This window comes from Alosa pseudoharengus, unplaced genomic scaffold, assembly GCF_046254945.1.
Source record: "Alosa pseudoharengus isolate Yale_2024_CS ecotype anadromous, Long Island Sound unplaced genomic scaffold, YU_APseudo_1.1 YU_APseudo_1.1_scf_19, whole genome shotgun sequence".
In the NCBI taxonomy this organism is placed as follows: Eukaryota; Metazoa; Chordata; class Actinopteri; order Clupeiformes; family Clupeidae; genus Alosa; species Alosa pseudoharengus.
Window position 1 is genome coordinate 26676275 of NW_027468657.1, and position 25071 is coordinate 26701345.

The 25071-nt window shown below is 42.2% G+C and overlaps 1 protein-coding gene across 1 annotated transcript; it reads right to left on the minus strand.

The window, feature by feature from the left end:
• Positions 1-325: 325 nt before the first annotated feature.
• slc16a2 (solute carrier family 16 member 2) lies at positions 326-23441 on the minus strand. Its single transcript, XM_076292139.1, has 7 exons — positions 21843-23441; positions 15733-15877; positions 13010-13487; positions 9984-10127; positions 8293-8521; positions 4709-4955; positions 326-4262 (listed from the first exon to the last, which is right to left on the minus strand). The coding sequence occupies exons 1-6, from the start codon at positions 22342-22344 to the stop codon at positions 4732-4734; spliced, it is 1722 nt and encodes a 573-aa protein (XP_076148254.1). The 5' UTR covers positions 22345-23441; the 3' UTR covers positions 326-4262; positions 4709-4731.
• Between the last annotated feature and the right edge of the window lie 1630 nt (positions 23442-25071).

Below are 25071 nucleotides of genomic sequence, written 5' to 3' on the forward strand. Positions count from 1 at the left end.
CAGCAAGCAGCTTTGGAGTTTTGGATAGGCTGCAGGCAGGCAGCTGGTGGATACATAACTGGCATGCGTAAGGTAATGGTAAGGTAAAAGCAACGGCCGAAATGCAGTGTTGAAACCATAGGTTGAAACACGTGTATGAAACGTATTAAATATGCAAACACAGATCCGGCATAAACACTGCCCCCCCCCCCCCTCAAAAAGTTTTTGGAAAGCTATGTTGACAGGTATGATGTAGTGCTGTGTTTTGCATGTAGTGCTACCTTTAAATAAAAAGTCAAACGTAAACAACACAGTCGATGCAACAAAAGAGTCAAAAGCCACATCATCCGCTTATTGTTGGTTTATTAGAAAAAAGATGTATACTATTGAGGATCAAAAACTATTCACATAAACACAAAATTACTCATCCCTAGCAGCAGAACGTCTTTGAGTGCTTCCTTCTTTTTGTTGTGATGGGGTGCAAAAACACAGAAATTATATCAAAAGATTGAGGTTTGGAGAAGAGGTGCCCAAGTTGCACAGACAATACACAGCGATAGCACTCGGTCAGAGAGAATCCCCAAACAAAAGTAAACTCGTGCACTCTGGTTCACAGAGAACCACAGCCCAAGTCTTGGTAGAAAAGCCTTCTTTGAGTTAGAGGACTGTTATCAACGTTCTGTTCCAAATACTCAGTCTGTCAAGAAAGGCTTGGCCCTAAAACAGTATTTTAAAAATGTAATTTTACATCTGCATTTAAAAGATGTTTAATTTGACAAGCAGAACATGTTTCATCAGATTAAAAGCAACAGCCTCTAGGAGGATAGTTACAATACATACTTAAAGAAAGCTTTAGATTTATATTTATATATATGATGCATATATGAGCTGTGCTCCACAGAGGATTCTATAAAGATTATGTAAACTGTTATATGTTCATTTGTGTGTTACAAAACATTTATCTTCTGTAGAATTAATACAGCATATATTTTCTATGCAGGCACTGCACTGTCATAAAATATTTAATTTCTTGACAGGAGAAAAATAAATCAGTTTACAAATTAGTCACAAAAAATTGACATTGATACAAAACATTGATTGGCAAAAAAAAAAAAAAATCTAAATAAATCCTAATTCGGCAGATTTAAACTGTAAGTGAGGTAAAGAATTATTTATGTCACTAGAGAAATAAAAAGATAACACCCAGAACATCATCAAATCTGCATGTTACTGTGGATATGATATATGCATTATGTGGAATAAAATTGCTGTGATTTCAGTCATTTATCGATTGGGTCCTATTCCAAGGTAATGCCATGGCAACTCCCTGCATATACAGGGAGGAATTTCAACAGTTTCTGAGGTAATAGCTGTGAGATGATTTTGTGTTTTCCCTATGAACTGACAGTAACATTTTTGAATGCTGGAGATTTGCAAACTTTAAAAAAAAAAGCAAGTGGAGGCCATAGAGAGGCATCGAGAGGGAGTGGTTTCTATGGAACGGAAACATAGACTCCACAGGGCTCAGAAATGCTCTCTTCCTTTGCTCTCTCCCCGCGTCCTGCTCGCACTGAAACAGTGCAACTACACACACACATACCAGAAGCACACCACACACACACACAAACCACACACAGACAAAAACACACATACACACACACACAGCCACACACACATGCAGAAACACACACACACACACACACACACACACACACACACACACACACACACACACACACACAGCTTGTCGTTACATTTGGTAAAAACATAAACCATGTCATGGAAGACCGTCTATCACCGATTTGGGAAGTGCGGAAGAAATACGCTCGAGCTACACAAAGCAAAGAATGTGGACAGCTGAACTCAATTAATGGCACATGTATGCTGTTTTCGCAAAGCCTGACTTAAAAAAAAAAGAACAGAAAAAGCAGCATACAGTTGATTTTTGTGGTCCTGGATTGTACAGTGTCTCTACACCAACACCGCAAGAAAGCTGCAGGCTCTGTTTCCTATTGTGTATTTGTTCTGACCCCATAGGGTGGAAAAATGCTACAGCAAGCACAGGAGAAAGTGACCTGAAGAGAGAGAAGGTAACAGAGCAACTGAAACTATCCAACAAGCAGTCCCTGAGTTCCTGAGACATTCTACGAAGTGAGACGAAACACAAAATCTGAATCTCAAATGCACAACCCCCTCCCCACCCTCTTAAAAGTCTGACTGAAACGTGCATTCTGCCTTTTGTGGGAGATAGAGATACAGTAAGTGCAACGGCATTTCAGAAAAAAGAGAGAGAGAGAGTGTGTGTCTGAGATATATATATATATATATTTATCTTGACTTTACCTAGAGGAGAGGGCAGTTGAGGTATGTTCTGACCTTGGCACACTCCTAAACACACCTATTCAAGGTACTATCACAGAAGACAGGAAGTAGTGAAACCAGTTATCAGGAGAGGTACATGATCCATATGGTAAGGGAACAGTGCTGAATTACTGTCTAAAAAGGGATCCCTAAGCACTGATCCAAGTGAGGCGATATTGTTTATACTATACTGACTCTAAAGGAAAAGCATGTCCAATATAAAAACATATAAAGCCCAGAAGATGTCAATTAGAAAGCTACTGTAGTTGCCTACTTCTTTTGACGGAGGTCAATGAATCAAGCAAAAGACGATTTGTTCACAGATACTTTAACTGGCACAAGCTTAATTTTGGGAGAACTAGGCAAGGGGTTGCTGTTGTTGTCCTTTGACAACATGACGGAATTACAACAATGATCCTAAACTGACGTTTCACTGAAAACACATGCTACACTGTTTGTTTCTCATATCATAGCGACATACCATAATATGGTGCTGAGAATGTCAGTGGTATGCATGCGTGCCAATCCTTCAAAAACATCTCTGATTAGTCTTAATGTCAAGCCAATGCTTAGTGTTCAATTAATGTTTGTCAGGAGGTACTTCTTCAACCAGAAGATAACAAGCAGTGCACTGACCGTTTTGTCAAATAAACAAAAGAAAACAACCAAACAAACAAACGGATTTAAAAGGGACGTTTTCACACAACCACACACCATCTCAATATCAGATCTTTGCTCCATCTCATTAGCATTACTTGCTATGATTCACACAGAGGACCTTGGGGCCATTATTCACACAGAACAAGGAAAATAAAATCATTTCTACGAGTCAGTGTTCTACATGCATATCAAGAAAATCAATACAAATCTGAAGCCAAAAATCATTATGCAAATCATATGAGGTGAGATGTTTCCTATCAGACACTGCCAAATGAATGCAATATAATGGGGGAGAGATGTAGCACTTATACAGAGGGAATTAAGGCTCTACATAGTCCATTGAGACTATGTATTTTTTCCAACATAGTAATCTAATGTTCATGTAGCCAATGGCACAGACTGCAAAACTACTGCATATTAATGTGTGCATAGTGGCATACGTAAGATTTGAGACTGGTTTTGTAAGTAATTAAAGATGTATTAAAACCAACTTATGCATATATAAAAACATGTGTTGCTTTTCTCGATTTGTCACCAAAATATTGTTATACAAAATAAATTTGAAGCATATTAGAAATTTAACTTGGTAGATAACAGACAGAAAAATAGAACATAAATGAAAACACATTTTAAAAAAAGGCTTTTTTACAAGGAAGTAATCAGTTATGGAGTAGTCCTTCAATAACTTCCAGCTGGATCTTACCCACAACATTATATCATATTTTGCATATGCAGAAAACAACCCCCAGTTCCTGTTAAAAGGCGTCTACTCCAGTCCACTGTATTTTCAACCAAACAAACCATTTGTTCTTTGACTGGGGAGAATCTATGCTATGAGTACATTAAACAAAATGACAGGGTATGACTGAGCACCATCATGCCAACATTTGTTGACTCCTTCTGGGTCTCTATCATATATCCTACCTTTAGTCCTACCCTCCGCTACACACACACACAAACGCACTCACGCACGCACGCACGTGCACACACGCACACACACACACAATATATATCAGACTTTCTCTTTCAGTTAATATGTCACATCATATGGGACACAGGGGTTGTGTAGGGCTGTGTGAAGGCATTCTCAAGGACTATGGAGGGCTTTGAAGCAACAACATTTCTTCTCCTATGAACATGTCCTGGATTCTAGTAACTTTGTTGACAGTTCTGTGACAAACTATGAATGCATAGTTGCCATGGTTTCGGAGACTCTTACAGGTCACAGTTGAGTATGTGCTGGTGAACAGAATCCCTCTGGACTGAAAAGGTGAAAAGTCAAACAATGGAAGGACATCGTTATGCTATTTGACAGACATGTTTGACCGAAGTGACTTATAAATCAAACAGTATATTTAAAAAAAAGAATATTAGCACCATCCAAAAATAAAGCATTATGCACAATACAAGATTTTCTAAAGAATACTGATTATCAGATTACAGTAAAAATAACCACTATTACTACAACAACAATAATGGATGGCCCTTGAAATAACGCAGCAAGAGTCTCCAAAACTTCTCAACTCCTGGTTCTTAACATGTTGGGACCAGGCCCAACTAAGCACAACCAGGCTAGGCAGGGATCATGGAAGTACTGCCAAAGAACATATCTGAACAAGTCACATCTTTGCCCATGACTATGACGCAATATGAATGATGTTGCATGAAGGGCTTTGTTTACGGATCTAGAGACCTGTAAGACGGGTACCTTTGCATGGCAGGCAGGAGCTCTCAGATGTGGGTCTCCATGTCGGTGAAGCCGGGGAGCATGTCTCCGTTGGAGCAGTTCTTTAGCATCCTGTCGGCGCTGGGGTCCTCCGGCTCCTTCTTCTGTGCCCTGGCCATGCGCTGGTAGACCAGGGGCACGCAGAACAGTACCATCCCGCCAACGATGGGCGGCACGCCAGCTAGGTAGAACGCCACGTCATAGTTGCCAAAATAGTCGTGCAGGAGACCTGGAGGAGAGGTGGGGATTTGTTGGTGAGCAAAAGGTGCAGAAAAAGTTCCTGTTAAAAGACATCTACTCCAGTCCACTGTGTCTTTCACAAGTATTTTCAACCAAACAAACCATTTGTTTTTTGACTGGGGAGAATCTATGCTATGAGTTCATTAAACAAAAATGACTGGGTATGATTGAGCACCATCATGCCAACATTTGTTGACTCCTTCTGGGTCTCTATCATATATCCTACCTTTAGTCCTACCCTCTGCCACACACACACAAACCACTCAAACTCAAAAACGTTTTTGTATCCATATAGAGTCAGTTATCCGAGGCTGCTAAAAAGGCAGGCCTATGGCTATGGCTGAGAGACTTGCAGACATCTTGGGGGTCCTGTTGTAACCTGAAGTGAGATATGTAAAATGTTGGGGCTGTGTTTTTGGAGTGGAATATGTTGGTGCCTAGCCTAGAAATCTAGACGCACCCTAGCGGCAGCAAATTACATTTGCTTCCAGGGCTAGTCTAGCAACTCTCCGTTGGCTTGTGAGCTCGAAAAATTAAACTTCTATCAGGCCAATCAAATCGTGTATAGAGTCGTTAGGCGGGCTTAACATAATGATTGATGGCAGAGTTGCAACGGTTTGGCTTGAATTCCCTGCTACTTGAAAACAAAGAAGATGGATGTTGCTGTTGGCCAACAGTGTGACACGAGTTAAACTTGTTTTAAGTTGGCAAAAGTTTGAACTAGCCAACTAGCTCCGCTGGTGTGAAACGCATGGGACTCATAGCGCTGCTGCTGTCCTATTGCGTGCAGAGGGAATTTGAAAGACAACCGATTATCCCGCCCCTCGGACTGGAGCACTGTGAACGGTGAGTGCCCAGACCCTACATTTTAATGTGGGTCTGGCTCGTCAGGCTAGTTGGTGCCTGCACCAAGGGCTTGTGTTTTGTCTGGTATGTTGCTGGATCATAAATGGCCACAGCAACAAAGAGGATTGGCCAAATATTTTGATTGAATGGAAATGTGTTGCATTTGTTAGTATTTGTTGGTATTTCTTGGTGCCTGCATCAAGGGCTTGTATTTTGGACTCAAGGGTTTTGTATAAAGGCATTTGCGGTTATGCATAGCCTATACCATACTGTAAGGATAGACAGATACTTTATTACCACACAATACTTTATTACCACACAACAAAGTTGGTGGTATTTTTGTTACAGAAGGATTTAGCTCAATCCAGTGAAGACGAAAAGAAAGAGATACAAAGACAAAAGACAAAAAATAAAGAGAGAAATTTGTGTTCAGTTCTTATTGCTGAGGGGAAGAAGCTATTTTTGAAATGTGTGGGTTCAGTTCTTCTAGATCTGTAACGTCTTCCAGAGGGGAGAAGCTGGAAAAAGTGGTGGTTTGGGTGAGCGGGATCTTTGATGATTCTGGGAGCACGGTTTAAGGTACAGAGTACAGAGCGTGGACTGGAGGGAGGTCACAACCAATTATGTCAGACGCTTTGGTGACAACCCTCTCTAATTCCCTTTTGGTGTGCCAGTCTGAACTCCTAGCAGTGATGGAGTATGATGATGCTGTATCTATCCCCTAGAAGGTTTTGTGTAGGTATTGTGAAAGAAAGCAGTGAAATGTGGATAACAATAGCTATGTTTATATGGACAGTTTTTTTTTGTCATTCTGATTTAAATATTCCAATTGAAATATTCGTGCCGTCTGTTTACATGGGGTGCGTTCTATTCTGATCAGGTACTCTCAATCGTTTTAGAATCTTTGATCGGAATAGCCATAATTGCCTACTTTTCCTTGAGAAGATACAGCAGGCAATCCGATTGACCGTATACATGGCTGTTCAATTGGAATAGGAACGGAATAAACCACCTCTTTCATTCCGATTAAAATTCTAATCGGATCCGGTATTTTCATTCCGATTGAGGTGTTTATATGAACATTTTTATTCTGATTGAGCCATTATTCCATTTCTAATCGGATTAAAAGTGTCCATGTAAACATGGCTATTGTGGGCGAGAGTTAATGTACCATTTGCACAAATTTCAGTGGGTTATTCACATTGTTGACTTTTCCACCATGATTGTGATTTCCAAAGCAATCGAAATATGACTACATAGCTATTAAGGTGTTGACTAGCCTTCCTTATTATGAGGAGCTTATCTGTTAAAGAGACCCCCTGACATCATGAATGTCTCCATTCAAACATATATTTAGTCACAACAAGGTAGGTGACAGGGGCTGAGTAAAAAGCTCTTTTGTGGGATGAGCTACGCAGTTATTGGCTGTGACCTTGAAGGGTGATCCAGGTACAGGAGATCTACTTGAGTGGCATTGATGATGTCAACATTCCATGTGTGAAAACCTTTGCTTGGGGAAGGCTGTGTCCCCAGCATACACACACACACACACACACTACACAACTCAAGCATATCCACCTACATGGCAAGCTGGGGAAGCACTTACAGTAAGCTGTGTATGTGTGTGTGTGTGTGTGTGTGTGTGTGTGTGTGTGTGTGTGTGTGTGTGTGTGTGTGTGTGTGTGTGTGTGCGTGCTCACATGTGTGTACCCTGGCTCAAAGAATTGAGAAAAATAGGAAGGATAGAGAGAGAAAGAGAGAAAAGAAAGTAAAAGAGGCAGGCAAAAAAATAAAGGAACAAAAAAAATTGTGACGGGGGGGGGGGGGGGCATGAAAATTAATTAATTTTTTCATTTTTGCACTGAATGAGTTGAAGGTGGCGGGAAATCATGTCTAATAAATTTGATTAGAGACTTCATGCTCCCATAATGGATCTTCCTGTTATGTCCGTAGGAGGAACACAGAGAGAGTCCAGATGTTTGCATGATGTAACAGAAAAGGACTCTAACAATTATCATGTTCAGCATCAGTCTGAGTGTTTGCATTGTATTTTAACAATGCTTATTGTGTACTACTATTTCAATTCATTAAGACACCTGCCATCCGGTCAATTTGTAATATTGCATTAACATCACACAATATATGTGGCTCCCCACTGGACAAACTACAATTCTACATCTCAAAAAACCTTCTTCAAATCAGTGAGCGACAACATCTGTTGTGTTTTATAACTCAATAACAATACAGAGTAGAGGCTGAAGGCCAAAACATCTTTCTCTTCTCTACTCTTCTCATCCAGACAAAATATCCATCTATGAGCATAATGAACAGTAAGCTTAATGGAGTTCAGAGTGCTTATTCAAACAAACCACACTGTCACTGGTCAGTACTAAGCGACCCTGGGTGTCTTGAAAGGCGCTTTATAAATAAAATATATCATTATCATTAATATTATTATTATTATTATTATTATTACTCACCGGCTATGGGAGGGCCAGCAGTCATGGGGATAGCCATGAGTCCGAGCAGATAGCCAATGGCCTGCGAGGCCTGCATGGGCCCCACGAGCTCGAAGGCGATGGGCGCCATGATGGTGATGAAGCAGCCGTCACAGAGCCCCAGGAACACACACACCACCACCAGGCCCTCAAACACACGGCACTGGGGGATCATCATGGACATCAGGCCCAGCACCATGAAGGACGCCACCTAGGGGACGACAATAACATGACATGACACGGACAGATGAAGGAGGTAAGCAAAGTAGGCTTAATGACACGACAACAGTGAAAGCTATTCCTATAGCTAATGAAATTGTACTACTACGACGTCATCTACAAGTCAATAGATAAACATATAATTTACTGTTAAATAAATAAATAATACATACTTAAGCAATATGGCAAGAGTGGGAGTCACATTGCTACTCTGGATGACTCATGGAATGCTTCTCATCCAATAAGAAATTAATACATATTTATACCTGTCGTATAAATACATACAGTTAGGCTCATACGTTTTTGAACCCATGCTAAAGTTGACTAAAAAGAGGAATATAAAATCATCTTTTGCAAATTGATCTTAATCCCTTAAGTAAAAAAATTAGGAAATATCCAACCTTTAAGGACACCAATTTTCTTTGTGAATGAATAATGTATCGTAAATAAATAAATGTTCTTCCTTAAAATACAGGAGTCATAAGTATTCACACCCCTTGTTAAATTCCCATAGAGGCAGGCAGATATTGATTTTTAAAGGCCAGTTTTTTCATGGATCCAGGATACTTTGCATCCTGATAAAGTTCCCTTGGCCTTTGGAATTAAAATAGCTCCACATCATCACATACCCTTCACCATACCTAGAGATTGGCATGGTGTTATTTCAGTTAGCCTATTAGCTGGTTTGATGCTCATTGAGCTCAATGCAAATCAAACCAGCTAATAGGCTAACTGAAATAACATCATGCCATGTCTATTTGACTTCAAACAGAATGTCAGCGTGTCCATTTGACTTCAAACAGAATGTCAGACTTTGAAAAATGTAAGCATAGATTTATAATTATAATTTTCTATAGTGTTCCAGTCACATTGCATTAAAATTAAGAGATAAATCTGAATTAACTTTCATTACATCATAATTAACAGGTCAGACCTAGAGCATATCATGTCTATGGCAGCCCAAGCCTATAGTAGCCCGTCATGTTTGCTTATTGCCTTATAATAACATCATCATCCAGTTTTGAAAGCAGGCCTACCTGCGGGCATATAATCGGGCTACAGGTTTTCTACAGGAATAGCATGTTTGAACGGGCACTGCACTAGTGTTAAAAACTATCAAATGAGCTTTGGACATACAAAGGGAAGTCAAAAGTAGCTTAGCACTCACAAAAGCTACCCCTCCTCTGTAGACCCTTGATCAACCTTATATAAGGTCGTTTCCATAACAACTTGCCATCATGCTAAGCCTAAACTGTTGCATTATATCACATAGTTTATTATTACAGTGGATTTCTGACCGCTTCGACCCTCAGACCCAGCCCAGAGTTTATGTGGAAAATTTTACTCTGGGCCAAAAACATCTTGGCAGAGAGCATTTTTGGCTCAGAAGTAGCTATTTGTGGACCGCTAGTGTAAGCAATACATGATGTATGCTGACATCTTGATGGATGTACCTGCATGTATATCTTCTTTACCCCCGGAATGAGGTCTCCCACTTTCCCAAAGATGAGTCGTCCAACTCCCGACGAGGCACCGATGCATACCAGTAGAATCCAGTCTTTCTCCGACTTCGGGAACTGCTCCTCCACAAACTCTATCTGTGAAAGGGCAAAGTAATAAGATGATAAAGTAAACACACATCCCACACATACAGCACACCAAGACATTTACATTTTCAGAGCACAGCGAGACATCATTCACGCATCACTGCTGCCAATATAATTTTGAAATTTTAATTTACAGATTATCTCCCACTCAGCTTTAATTAGTGATCGTGCAATGGCTCAGTTAACCTTTCATTTCGCACAAGCGTCAGCTCAGTGTCACAAATTCAAAAGAGCTCAGCACATTAACTGTAATAATGGTGATTTTATTTTGCAGCAAACCAGGCTACTGCCCTGAGTAGCTGAATAAATGCTTGTGAAGGGACAGCTTTTGGGGGGTCCATCTTTCCCTACCAAACGTTCCATAAAACTAGGCAATTCTCAAGACAGGGCTGCTTTAAGTTAAAGAATGCCGGTCTCTGTCCACTCCCTCTAACCCACCCTCAATACAGAGAAGAACAACAGCAAAATAATTCTTAGAAGTACTTCCTGACCCCAAGGCCTCCGGCCCGGAGGAATATTTTCCCTGCTTTGAAACCTCCCCACATGGACACATGGTACAATAACATCAATGGCCATAGGGTCTCCATGTTTAGGGGCGACTATAGAGCAGGTCCCCTTCCTGCGGCGTTGGAGTGGATCTCGGCGTACTTCTCTGTTGGAACCACGACACGGTCTACAACAAAGGCCGGGAGTATTGTTTACATCTAAGCCACGGCCTGAAAAAACAGCACTGCAAAGGGATTGTCGATATCTGACAATTTCACAGCTCCGTGACACACCTCCTTTGCCCCTGGGTTCCTTCTGTATGTCAGGCTAGAAAAGAAAAAAAACACCTGCACTAGGGCGTGGGGGAAAGCTCCCATCCGTAATGCATAAGCGAGAGAGAGAGAGAGAGAGAGAGACAGAGAGTCATAGAGAGAGTGAGACAGAAACAGAGAGAGAGAGAGAGTGAGACAGAAACAGAGAGAGAGAGTAATAGTAATTTCATTAGATAGTAATTTCATTCCATCAACATGCAAAAAAGAGCCCTCAAATTCAGGATGCATCTCCAAAGAAGACATTAATAACTTCTCTCAGACAAGTGCTCCTTTCAAACTGAACACCAATAAGATCATTCAAGAATCTAAAGAAAAATATTTGGAACATTGGGAAAAGGAGACAAAAAACTATAGCAAATTAGAATGTTACCGGTCCATAAAATCTGAATACCAATTGGAGGAATATCTCTTTACTGTTAGGAGATATAAAGCAGAAAGATCCTGACCAAATACAGACTCAGTGCTCTGCTTAAGAGGTTAAGACTGAGGTGCACTTTCTTCTTCACTGTGAGAAATATACAACTATACGGAAGTCATACTTTGACAGGATGTGATGGAGTACCGTCACTAAAGTTGAGTATGCGCTCTGACTGCTACTGTATACTAACGGGCCTGGTTCTTTGGCGTTGCAAGTTGGTCAAGCTGCAGGTTTAGTGCCCCAGAGACCCGGGTTCAAGACCAGGTGGGGTCACTGCTCTCTCCCTTCGCTACATATGGTGTCAGAAGTGGGATGGTTTGCCGTGAGGTCTTCGGAAGCTTGCCCAGTGTGTGAGCTGTATGAGGGACCCCCAGGATTGGTTGACCCCAGTGTGAGGGACCCCAGAGATAGGTGAAGCACGTGTGTGGGGCAGCCTGGGATGGGAGAAGTACGGCTGGTGTTTGCGCGAGGGACGCCAGTGTGTGTGAAATGCATGGGCAAGCTTCCCGAAGGGGAGGGCAGTGTGACGGACTACCGTCACTTTGAGTATGCGCTCTGACTGCCATACCAACTGGCTCTTTGGCGTTGCGTTCAAGACCGGGTGGGGTCACTGCTCTCTCCCTTCGCTACACAGGCTAACCCCAGGGTTCCGAAATCTAGAAGAACAAGAAATAATGGCAGTACTTGGACAGCAGGGACAGACAGCAGGTCTTGCTGCCAAATATGTCACTGAATGCCATAATAAGGCAAAGGACAGTGGTTAAATAATTATTACTTTTATACGGCACCTATCCGTATAATTACACACACACACACACACACACACACACACACACACACACACACACACACACACACACACACACACACACACACACACACACACACACACACACACACACACACACACACACACACACACACACACACACACATACACATTCACCAGTTTGTTAATCTTGGATGCATATCTATTTGCCATGTACTGTATTCCAAGCATTCTTTATGTAAATGTATATGTAAATGTATGAATGTTCTGCTTTGGAAATATTTGTCATGCTAATAAAGCTTACTTGAATTGAATTGATAGAAAGAGAGAGAGTGAGAGAGAGAGAGAGACAGAAACAGAGAGAGAGAGAGAGACAAAAACAGAGAGATAGAGAGAGAGATCCCTGACATGATCTTCATCAGAGTTGTCCTCATTACATCAATCAATATGAAGAAAAAAATTCTGGCCCATTCTGGTTGTGTAAAAACAAAAGCACATCTGTTTTCTCTATTCCGAAAGGTTAAATCAGGATGCGTTTCGCTGACCACCCCAAAGAGTTTCAAAGGAGCGTGCGTCTCAATAATTAACCTCCGACATCCTATAATGATCAGCAGTGGTGTACATATACAGTAGATAGCATGGCCTCACCTCACTCGCTCGCTTCAATGTTTAATGCTATGCTCTGCTCCATGCTTATGCATTATGTATAGAATGAATTAAGATGTAAGTACTTTCATCACCCCCTCACATCACTCCTCCAGACCTTGACAGTTAGCTTCCATTCAATTCTTCACATTTTTGCTTCACTTTATACAGTCAGAGGATTTTCAAACTCAAAAGGTAGTCATGAGGGAGACGGGAGGCTCACCAGATGAACGTATGGCACGAAGTAGCCGAGCACTGCCGTGGCGACGCCGAATGCCCACACGCGGTACGTGACGATGCGGAACACTCGCAGGTTGAAGAAGGCCTTTACTGCGGAGACTCCTCGCCGCCACCGGCTTCCGCCACCCCCGGCCTCCAATGCCGCGCTTCCGGGCGACCCCATCGGCCCACTGCCCCGGCAGGGCAGGAGTGGGCGGAAGGTCAGGGCCAGGAGGGCCTGCACCAGCATGAAGATGCTGAGGATCTGGAAGGTGGCGCTCAGGCCCAGAGGCTCGGCCACCTTCTTCAGGAGCACCGGCAGACCCATGGAGAAGAGGCTGCTGCAGCCAGTCACCACGCCGTTGGCCAGGCCCAGCCGCCGGCGGAAGTAGTGGCCGAGGATGACCAGCGACGGCTGGAAGGCGAAGGACGAGCCGCAGCCAAAGAGGATCCCATAGGTGAAGTAGCGGAGGACGAGGGAGCTGGAGAGAGAGAGAGAGAGTAATTCTAAAATAAACCTTCTATAGTTCTATACTGTATGTTCAAGACTTTGGCAACACGATATCCTTTTAAAGGGCCTTGCCGATAAAGTGTACTGAATTGAACTGAGAGTGTGTGAGAGAGAGAGAGAGAGAGAAAGAAAGAAAGAGAGAAAGAGAGAGAGAGAGAGAGAGAAAGAGAGAAAGAGAGAAGGACGGATGGAAGAGTGAAAGAGGATGAAAGAAGTGACAGCGGTGATAGCCTGGAACACACTAAACATGAAAACAGTAAAAAAAAAAATAATGTGCTTCATTTTAGCACACATTCCATAACATGTGTTGCTCACATCAAGAAAACAGTCATCTGCCGGGTGATTAACCAGCCATGCTCTTTAATTTACACAAAAGATGCAATTAAGATGCTTAGCAAAATAGGAGGATGAGCAATATAAAAAAAGGACACAAAACTAAAGCTTAGCCTGCAGATGACTACATCAAAACACATTCCAGATCTAGTTCATTAATTCTGCTGCTGATTCCCTCCACCCGACCCACAACCCCTGCCTCCGCAGCTCATGATGAGAGATCGGCATCATTTTTTTTTGTTCACTCCGCTTCTTCTGTTTAATCTCCACGCTGAAACTGGAGACACTCGACACCACGGGGGGCTTGAGGAGACAAGCTTGTACTGGCAGGAGGCTCTGATCAAAGCCTAAAGGTGGGCTCAAGCTCTGCAGGGTGAACCGAGGTGGCGTGTGTGTGTGTGTGCGTGTGTGTGTGTGTGTGTGTGTGTGTGTGTGTGTGTTCCTGCATGTGCATGAATGTGTATGTATGTCTGTGTGTGCATGTACAGACTTACAGATACAGTATGTGTGTGTGTGTGTGTGTGTGTGTGTGTGTGTGTGTTTGTGTGTGTGTGTGTTCCTGCATGTGCATGAATGTCTATGTATGTCTGTGTGTGCATGTACAGACTTACAGATACAGTATGTGTGTGTGTGTGTGTGTGTGTGTGTGTGTATGTGTGTGTTTGTGTGTGCGTGCGTGCATATCTATGTGTATGTGTGCTCTGCATGCAAGTGCCTACGTGCAGGCATGTATGTATATGTGTGTGTGTGTTTCTTTTATGTGTATCTTTGCTCTGCAGGCATATGCCTATGTGCGTGCATGTATGTGTGTGTGTGCGTGTGTGTGTGTGTGTGAGTGAGAGAGAGAGAGAGAGAGACAGACTGTGCTCAAGGGCCATGTGTGGATGGACGAACTCCAGAGACGGCAATAAACCATCTCTCTGCACATCGTGGTGTCAGTGCCTCCTCAGCACAGCAGCCAGGTCTGGGAAAATTAACAGCCATTTTCCACTCAGCAGTCCACCCTACAGAAGAACAGTCCTAATGCTTCACACAGAGAGAGAGAGGGGCAGAACGAGAGAGGAGTGTGTGTGTGTGTGTTGGGGGGGGGGGGGGGTTCTTCATGCAGAAAACTGCTTCGAAAGTACCCCTGCAGGAAGTCAGTGAGAGCAATTCAGTGAGTTTAGATGTGCAAGTCGCCATGGAAAGGCTACGGAAAAAAAAAGAGAGGCTAAATGAACGAGAGAGAGAGAAAGCGAGAAAGAGAAACAGAGGCAGAGGGAGAGACTAAAATAAACAAATAACGAGAGAACGAATGAAAAGAGTGGACAGCCGTGCCAAGAGACTCATTACTGGAGCCAGGAGTGCCGAGGAATTTGATTGTGAGAGCTCTTTTGCTTAAACACATCAATTGGCCAGATCTGTGAACCACAATGTGTCTCTTGATGGTTTTCTATGAACAGATACTTTAGACCTTCTCTGCATACTGTTCTGGTTACATAAACAAAAAAGGCCTTTCAAAGGGTCCTCTATGTTTTGTTTTTCCTTTTTTTATGTTCGGCTCGGCGAGACATACATTCACAATGTAAATAGATCCATTAATTCAGAGACTGCAGGGAAGGTTTGCTATCACTTTATAAACATGTCAACTCTACCGAAAGCCTTGCTATGCAACCAGCCGAGACACCCTCGACTTTTCCCCCCGTTTTTTCCCCCCATCATGTCCTGGAGGCAGAGTGTTCCTGGATGAACTCAACCAGAGGGTAGGAGGGGAAGCAGGGAACAGAATAATTAATGATTAGCTCCTATAATGTTACCAAAGAAAGAGAGGGAGAGAAAGACAGGGAGCAAGACAGAGAAAGAGAGAGAGAGGGAGATATATATAGAGAGATACAGCTGTTTACCTTGCAAATGAAGTGGCGAGCAGCCCAAGGAAGGCCACAAACGCACCCCCCACCGCTGTCTTCCTGCAGCCAAAGTGGTCTGTGAACATGCTCACGACAGGAGAGCAGAAGAAGATCATTCCCATGGCCAGCGCGCCGACCCATGCTAGGGAAGGGAGGGTGGAAAGAAAGAAAGAAAGAAAGAAAGAAAAATAAATAAATAAATAATCAGGGCCTTACAACAAATGTGCTGATAACAACAGAGAGGTGATGTATTTTTTTTTCACAACTCGTACATCACTTTTTCTCCACAGTGAACACATATAATTGCGGATAAGAGCGAAAACAACATAATATGTCGGATACAGGGCCTCATCTCACAGGTGGTAATTGGATAATGCCGTGGCAACAACACATCATGTTTTCGAACATTGAAGGCACACACTCCAGTAAACGACCTGATAAAGTACACAGACTGACAATAAATGCGTTTTCTTTTTTTCCTGAAGAGTCAGACAGACATGGTGTTATTTCATGGTCCAAAGGTAGCTTTATGTCTGCAGCCCAGGCTAAAGTCAATGACAGTTGAGCACTCTGGTTAAACATTTGGGGGTGACACTGGGTTGAAGTTGTGGAGTGGTACGGCTGTTGTGTATCTTGGCAATAATTCAGATGTGTCGTTGCCCCCTCCCAAGCCTAGCCACCCACCCACGCAAAAGGAGTGCTAGGCAAACATACACAACAAATGGATGTTTACACACATTTCTTTTTTTTTGGAGGGAAGTGGGAGGTCAAGGTTTACATAAAGACGAACTGTACAATGACTTTGGCCTCCATGGGATGCCAGTTCATTTCACATGTACAGGCCCTATGTGTTCCTCTGAACCCTTCTTGATTGTTTGTGCATACATTGGACTTTGTAGATATTCAATTTTGTTTAATGTTCTTTTCATGATGTTATTGTTTTCCAGGGTATGAAGAAAGAAAACATCCACCTAAATAAATCACATGCTAACCTACATATTGTTACGTCCTGTGACCGAGAACCCATTGTTGAATTATCAAATCAACTTCAGATGTAGACCTCTTTGAAACCTAGAATAGGAGCCACACATGTGGGTCTCTGGCATACATACATCAAAAGGGGAAGGGTTTGGTAAGGCACAGATTGTACGATATCAAGGAATCCTGGATAAGCTTTTTAGACCCAACAGGCTGCAGACATTCCTGTGAATATTAACAGCAGGATTAGTTGACCACTCTGTGTCGAAATTAAGAGTAGACACAAAGATCGAATGGCTCAGAGGTCTGACATACTTGTCTGAATGCTCCAAGGTCACACTTAATCGTGACATTTGAACCATTTTGTCATGGTCATTTGTACCTTGCCTGTGACTGTCTGAATTTACAAGCATCATTCTCCCCTGATATGTAGTGGTGCATATCAATGACTAAAATGAACAATACAATGTATAAACACATCAGTACATGAGTAGTTTATCTAGTGGCAATTAATGCATAAGCTTTGAGAGATTTTCAAAGGATCTATAAAATTATAAAAATTATGAATGCATAAAAAAAAAAAAATCAGGAATACAGTCAAATAAACAGTGGCAGTGACAACAAGCCTGAAACAGTTGTGGAAGTATCAAAGGCCCGACTGTGTGGGTCGGTTGGCAGGTCTAGGCTGGAAGTGGAAGCAGCAACAAACAACACATCAAACTAAGTCATTCAGGTCATTAACGAGCAAAGAGTCAAAACGTTGCCCTTCGTTGTGCACCAGTGCCCCCGACTACCAGCAGCATGTTCATAGCTTTTTGGTCTGTCCCTTTTTGTTTATTTCATGGAGAAGCATGGTTTTGCCTCTTGTTTTATACAGTGAACTGCCTACATCCTTGACTTTCAGACCCAATTTTCTTGTTGGGCAAGAGTATTAAAGCATCAACACGAAACTCATTAAGTGGAATTAGGTCTGAACGCCTCATAACAAAGAAGCAAGAGAGAGAAAGAGTGAGAGTGAGATAGGGAGAGGGGGGAGTGAGGGAGGGAGGGGGGGGAGAAGTGGAGAAAAAAAAGAGAATGAGAGAGAGAGAGAGAGAGCAGGCTCTCTTCTAGGAGTGCGACCCACTAACGGTGACAGATGTACTCTGACAGGTTTTGGGAAGAGTTGGGTCAGCCCCAGGGAGTGAGAGATTGAACAGTCCCACCCCCCACCCCCTTTTTCTCCTCCTGTCTATGCTGCATGTTGCGGCGACGGCTTCATCTCTGTCGTCAGAGATGCCTTACAAAGCACACACAAACCAACCAACCATCAAAAACCTAGAACAATCTCAGTGAAATAAATTACACTTTTCTCTTGCCCTAAATGATTTATTGATTTCCTAAAGATCATTCTGTTTGAGGTTCCCACAGAGACAGGAACAGTATGGAGTAGGCTACGACCTAGAATTTCAGTTTCCCAGGAGGACTTAGGTATGAAATAAGAACACATGTCGAATCCAAAAGACAAAGGAAGCAAGCCAAAAGCACTCTATGAACCTATATCCTCCTATTTTTCTATAGAGTTTTAGTCCCTGTGTGCAATGCCCCACAATGACAGTTACCACAAATGCATGAGGCAATTATAGAACCCCCCCCCCTCCCAAGCAACCCTGTGGTCTATCATTTGTGATCAAAGTCATCTCGAGCTTAATGAAAAACCCAACTAAAGCTCCTGACAGAGTACATACAAAAGCATTTTCAGCACTTAATTTCAGCCAGAATTGAGCTCTGCTGGATCAGAGCCACATAACACACACAGTGCCAGAGAGCCGACTCGGGGTGGCAGAAAGAAGGATGCAAGACAAAGAACCATAATCCGATTGAACACATTTCAAAAGTTTTTTTTTAAAATGTTTTTTTTTAAAACCCAGTGTGTGTCGATGATAAAAAAAAAAATCAGATCGGAAAAGGCAACGTTCGGATCTGTGTGTTTAAGAAACCACCTGGCTGTTTTGGCAACACGACAACATGACATTTTTCTGCTGCCGTGTTTTCTGGTCCGGACAAGAACATCTAAGCTCTCATCCATGATAAAGATTAAGGACCAGATTCTCCCAGGCACTTGAGTAAAAAAGTAAAAAAAAGTGTGCAACTACAGTACACTACGTACATTTCAGCCTCCACATATTCTACCCTTGACTTAAGTCACTTTGGGAGAAGCAACTTCGAAATATGGACATTTCTTATGTAAACTGCTCTTACATGTATTCTGGATCTGACTTTAGTGCTTTTCCTGCTTTGCACTTCTGAGGGCTGTATCAAGTCAAGCACCACTACAAGGTGAAACACCATATTGCATTTTGCATATCCCAAAGCCATGGATCTCATTATTTTTCAAACTCATGGCTATGGCCATGAGCACAAGAACCTTATTTTGAATTCCTCTATTGTCAACTTTTCCCACAATGTCTCTATCTCCATGCTCCACCTGCGCAGCCTGTGGCAAGTAGCACAGGCTATATCCTCTAGTGATTGTAGTTAGCCAATGACATTTTAGAAAGTAGCTATTACTTTGATTTAAGCATTTAAGTGATACTATAAGTGATACTTATAGTTCACTAATATGTGCACACTATATGTGCACATTTTTTCCAGCCCACTTACAAATTATCTGAATTAATCATATTTTTGTTTGACTCTTAACCTCAGGTGATAGGTCTGTCTGGTATTGTTATGCCCATTGTCTCATAGCCTACTGTAATCTACTGTATTCAAAACCACAGGTGACGTGTCAGTCTACAGAGTCGTGGGCAAGCAAGAAATAACTTGATATCCTAACAAGAAGCTACTCTCATTTGACTGAGAGAGGTCCACTTAATACAGTGTCTACCTCCCATGCAGTATTACTGAAAAAAATACAACAGAGTGACAGTATGTAAACCATGAAATTCAATAGCCTATAATGTTCAGATGTTTTTTTCCATTGGGGTGGACTTTGACTCTGCTTAGAGAAAACACATGCAAATAAGCAAAACAGGCTTTAGATTTGACAGAAGTCAGACATGTTTTTTTTTTATCATTAAAAAGCTCAGCTATAACAATCTAGTGAATTTGTGTTTATAATATCCATGCTATAAAGCAACCACCACAATCAGAGAAACGATATTCTCACATTATAGGAATTAACACACTAATAACAAATTCAAAGAGGTGCAGTCTGTAGTTTGTTAATTAGTAATAGAGTGGCACACCATATCATATTAACTTTTCTGCCTCGTTTCAAAATCAATCTTCTTTTTCAGATTGATATTTGATTTGTGAAAGAAAAACAGAGAACAATTAGCCAAGATTAAGCAAACAAGCAATGCCAGCAATTTGATGATGATTGAATTATTGTTTATTGGCCACTTAAACTGCAGCAATATCTTTAACTATAGATAGGATACACTGTAATTACTCTAGTCGATTACTTGCATGGTCTAGCGGCATGGTTTTATGAGTTATAAATCCCACCAGAAAGCACAACCATGTTGTAAAAAACATTATCTTAACCTTAACAACATTTTGCCGATGCACTTTCAGATAAAGAAAACTGCAATACTGTTATGCTCCAAGCTGCTTTCAAAACTATATGCAGAGCTCAACTTGTAAGATCATCGATACAGACAGACTTCAACAAGGTAATGCCCACACAAGCACAGAACAAGTAGAGACTTTAGGTATTCTCGAAAGCACTTTTCTCAGTCCACTTGTACGATAGAGGGGGCGTTCACATACTGTATATTCTTCAGTTCAAAGAGGATATTCAAAGAGGCATTTCTATGTGTCAAGCGGCCCTTGAACAGGCACAAGGGAAAGTTCCTTATTTTAATTGCAACTTATTGCATTGTCTTCATAGACATCTAAAATGCCCTTATCACAAAATGTTGACATTTTCTTAAGATTGTCTTATAACAAAAGACTCATGTCTTCAATACTAACACAGTATTTAGAGATACTGTCTAAATGGAAAGTGTTTAACCTTTCAGCCTTATTTTTGTATTATTATTTTCTCAAACGATACATATTTTTAGCAAGAGCATTATGAACGTGGGCGTTTCCCTGACGACTCACACTATGATCAAACAGTGCTGTTTCCGACCTCGCGGACTGAGCGCGACACTGAGTGGGCAGTGAAAAATGTGCCTGCCCCCTTTAAGCCCTTTATGGCCTCTTTTTGCCTCCCTTTCTCCTTTCCTATCTTAATCTCTCCCTCTCTATTGCTCTCCCTCTCTCTGGGATGGTTGTGTCCCCAACCAGTCCAGTTACTGCACATCCCCTTTGATAGAGGAACATTACAGGCTAGTGTGCAGCCATTTCACTCTTCAGATTAAAAAAAAATGTGTGGAAAAGCTGAATAAACTAAATAAATAAACTAACAAGAAACAATGGAAAGTCCTTTCCGCCTATTCCCTGCAAGGTCACTGTAAGAGTTAGTCATGACTCATGCCATAGTCTTTCTCATGGCAGGGACTAGGACTACATGTGCACAGGAATCTCCATTAGACAGATGATCTTATTCCTTCAACAAAAAGTACTTTGGACTTTGCACTAAAAAGCATATCATAGGAGTGATTATAGAATAGGGCCTATGTATCGCCATGTTTAGATTTGGGGGTACAGCCTAGCTACAGGACTAATCCACATCATGTGGAAGGACCCAAGAACATTCTCTGCAGTCTTATTGCACACACAGCAATTCACAAGGTCCCAAGATGCTGGTCAGTAGGTGCACCAAGCAAACTGTCAGAGACATCTGAATTCAAGATGCTCCATATCGCACACGCATGGCCTAACCTGCTCCATGCTCCAGACGTTTGAGGCTGAGATTGAGTCTATGGTTTTGTAAACGTAAGAAAGGTGTCAGGTATGAGCAACTGTTGCTTAAATGCAAAACCTTTCAAAAACCCTTCTGTGGTAAACTCGATTGTGTTATGGGGCATGTCAAATGGAATGCAACCCTTGAATGAAGTGCGTGAACTTATTAAGTGTAACAATTGTGACTCACACCTATGCTATACTTGTTTGTTTGTACTTGCGACTTACCTGTTTATTACACCATCAATAGAGTGAAATAGTGAACTTCCAACAGGTGCACCAGAACAACTCACCTACTTTAAACTGCGATGCTTTGTCGTCAGGGTCCACATGCGCTTTTACCAACATAGAGTGGAGAATGCCAAAGGAGTTTTGTATGCCGAAGATGGACCCGTTGCACCAGGTAGCGGCGAAGACCACCAACCAGCCGAATCCACCCTCGGGGGGCACGAAGTCCGAGCCATGCATGGCGCTTGGCGCCTGACCTGTCTGTGGCGAGAGTGGCCTTTTGTCGGTACATCCCGTTTCGATGAGTTGTGCCGTGCTATCCTCCGGGGCATTTTTACTCTCGCTCCCCTCACAGCACTGATTCGCCTCCTCGAGTTTGTCTGGGACATGGACTGCCTCTTTATGCTCCATCGTATTCTGAGCAGACTGATCTCGCTGTCCAGTCTGCAGTTCGCAATTTGATACCTCTGCCTGGTCCAGTCCGTTCACCTCAGCCCTCTCGTGGGCAGGACCACCGGCGCCTGTTGGCACATTCTCAGACGAGTTACTGTTGTTTTCTGGGTGCATCCTTTGCAGAAAGGATGCAGTTGCCGACTCACGCGTACAAAAATAGCTTGATATGTGGCTGCCTTTTCATCCGTGGTAAATTTGAGCGGAACAACAAGCTATAAGGTCCAAATCTCAGTACTGCAAAGCAAACTTGTGTCCCAAATATGATTTAAAGGAAACCTAATTAAAATGTAGTGATTTGCATAAAAAATATTGTGACAGGTCTCGAGTCGTATCTGTCATGTTGTGCCTCCTAACTACGCGGAGATAATTGCTTTTCAAGACCAAGAATCTCAGCCTATGTTGAGTTTCCTTGCGCGGTGCAACAAATCAACTTGCGCAAGGTCTGGCGGCGTTTAGTCCCATCTCCAAGTGGCTCCGGTCCCCTTTGTAAATGCGCCCTGCATCCCTTTATCCATAAACAAAACGACAACCGACTCCTCCTCTTTCATTTGTTTAATATTTATATAAACTAGGCTACACAGAGATACTCCCCGTTAAATTAGTCATGGTTGGATATCACAGATCAATGTCCACACGTAAAGTAACCAAACAACCCAATTCAACAGATTTGCCCTCCGCCTCCGCTCACTCACAGCTCCTATGGCAGGTTGGAAAGCGGATTTAAAATTCCTCCATCAGCACAGGATTAGGGAAAGAATCGGATGTCAGAGACCAGACCGGCCCCTCTTTCTCTCAGCACTCATTCTATTGGCTTCGTACAAGGAAGCGAAGCGCCAAGCAAATGGATGACGTTAGTAGCGTGAGCCACAAATGACCTCCTCGTTCATCGTTCGAGCCTGAGGTACTATCACCTTAAAAATACACTATCATCTACACAGTGACCAAAGAAATATGTCCAATATGTTTTTCACTCCCATCCACTTTACACCATGCATGCAACGAACAACCTGGCCAGATTATGCGCCACTCACAGCAAACAACTTCCCCATGTAATAATCCACGGCAAATGCACCCTACTGTGTTAGAAATGCGTTCCTGTGTCCATGAAGTCCTCTTGACTTCATAATTTCGCAAAGATTATGTCAAAATTAGTTGCGCGCAGAGATAGGCGCAGTCCCGCGCCCACGTTGCTGGCATATCCCCTTTAAAATGCGATGAACAGACGGGGTCGCGGAGTTGACGTATAGGGAAATGTCCATGGAAGGGAAGCCATTATGGGTTATGGTATAGCCTAGTGGCGAAGGAGGAGGGGGTAACACGAAAGGTTTCAGGTTCTTGTTCAGTGGAAGAAGGCATGGGTATGTTTAGCAAGTTCGCATCATATTTCACGCTCGTCTAGCTCTATGTCTTTCAAATCTGATAGGAATTAAACACAAATGAAAGCTAAACAAACATTTTCCTCATACTTTCAGCATCGTAGTTTACGCAAAACACATTTAATAACAGTGTTAAGAAACCAATTCGAAGCTTTGGAAACTACCAATTACACTCTATATATCTATCACGTATCTATCTAAAGCTAGGCTACTTGGAAAAGTGCAAATTACTCTCTTTAAAATTACATGATCATATTTGGTAATCCACATGTAATCCCCTCACAAAAACCGTTTTTCTGAAGGACAATGCAATTTCCCAAAATAATTCCTGAACTAAACGGCTGAAGAATGTAATTTTTAATGCAATTTCATGTCTTAAACAACAGTCCTGCATATGAAATGCAAGTAATTCCTCAAAAGCTGCAGTTTGACATGAATGCATACATCTGAAATACTGTAGCAAAATATCGTTTAACTGTTACTTTAGCCTTCTACCCTGGTATTTAATGAATCTCTTCCAGTATGTCAGCTTTGATGTAGCCTAGGTTTAGGTTTGATGTATGGTATTCCCACATGCCATATCTAGGTGGCAGGCCTACCCCCCTTGGACTCATCTTTCACTGGCATATCCTGTAAGAACTGTGATGAGCAAACTGCAGGAGCGATCCACCACTGACTAATTATATAACTAAACATTTAAGAACTCTATGAAGTCAAGTCATTTCGATAAACACTAGGCTAACAGACATGTTGTCCAACACCATAAACTAAAGCAAAATCTGGTTAAATGACATCATTAGAAGTGGGTCTGTGGGACACTAATGAATGTAAATGTAGCATTTCTTTCTTGGGTGGAAGAAATGCTGTGATGTTGCAGGTGCACACTAAATACACTAGGTGGCGCAGTAACCACCCCAATAAGCAGCTTGCCAATCAATTTGGACAATGAATTCAGAGGACAATTCTCTCTCTCTCTCCCTCTCTCTCTCTTTCCATCTGTTTTTTAGTTTTTCTTTTAGTTTAATTCAGATCTATTTGAATTTCCTCAATCCTTTAGAGTTATCCTGTAGAGTTAGCCTTATCACCCTCTTTCTTTATTGCCCACTCTTAGAGCATACCATATCTGTTATTTTATGCTATAGTTGCATGCCCCCCCCCCCCCTTCCCCAGTGGCTCAGATTCCTTTAATCTCAAAAGACATTGGAGTGGGTGTGAGGGGTGAGTGACAGAAGTGGTGGGTGGAATGACTCACCTACTGTAATATATGAGGTGGGAAAGAAATGGGGAAGATGTGGGTGACAGGATGTCCAGACAGCTCTTTTTTAGACCAATGTATTCACTGTGTCTGCATTTCTTAGTATGATGGATTGAGACAACACAGGGACATAGATAGGGGCGATCTTACTCATGCCTGGCGTGCTTGAACTTGAACTATCAGAGGGACTGTTTGCTCAGTGTATAGGCA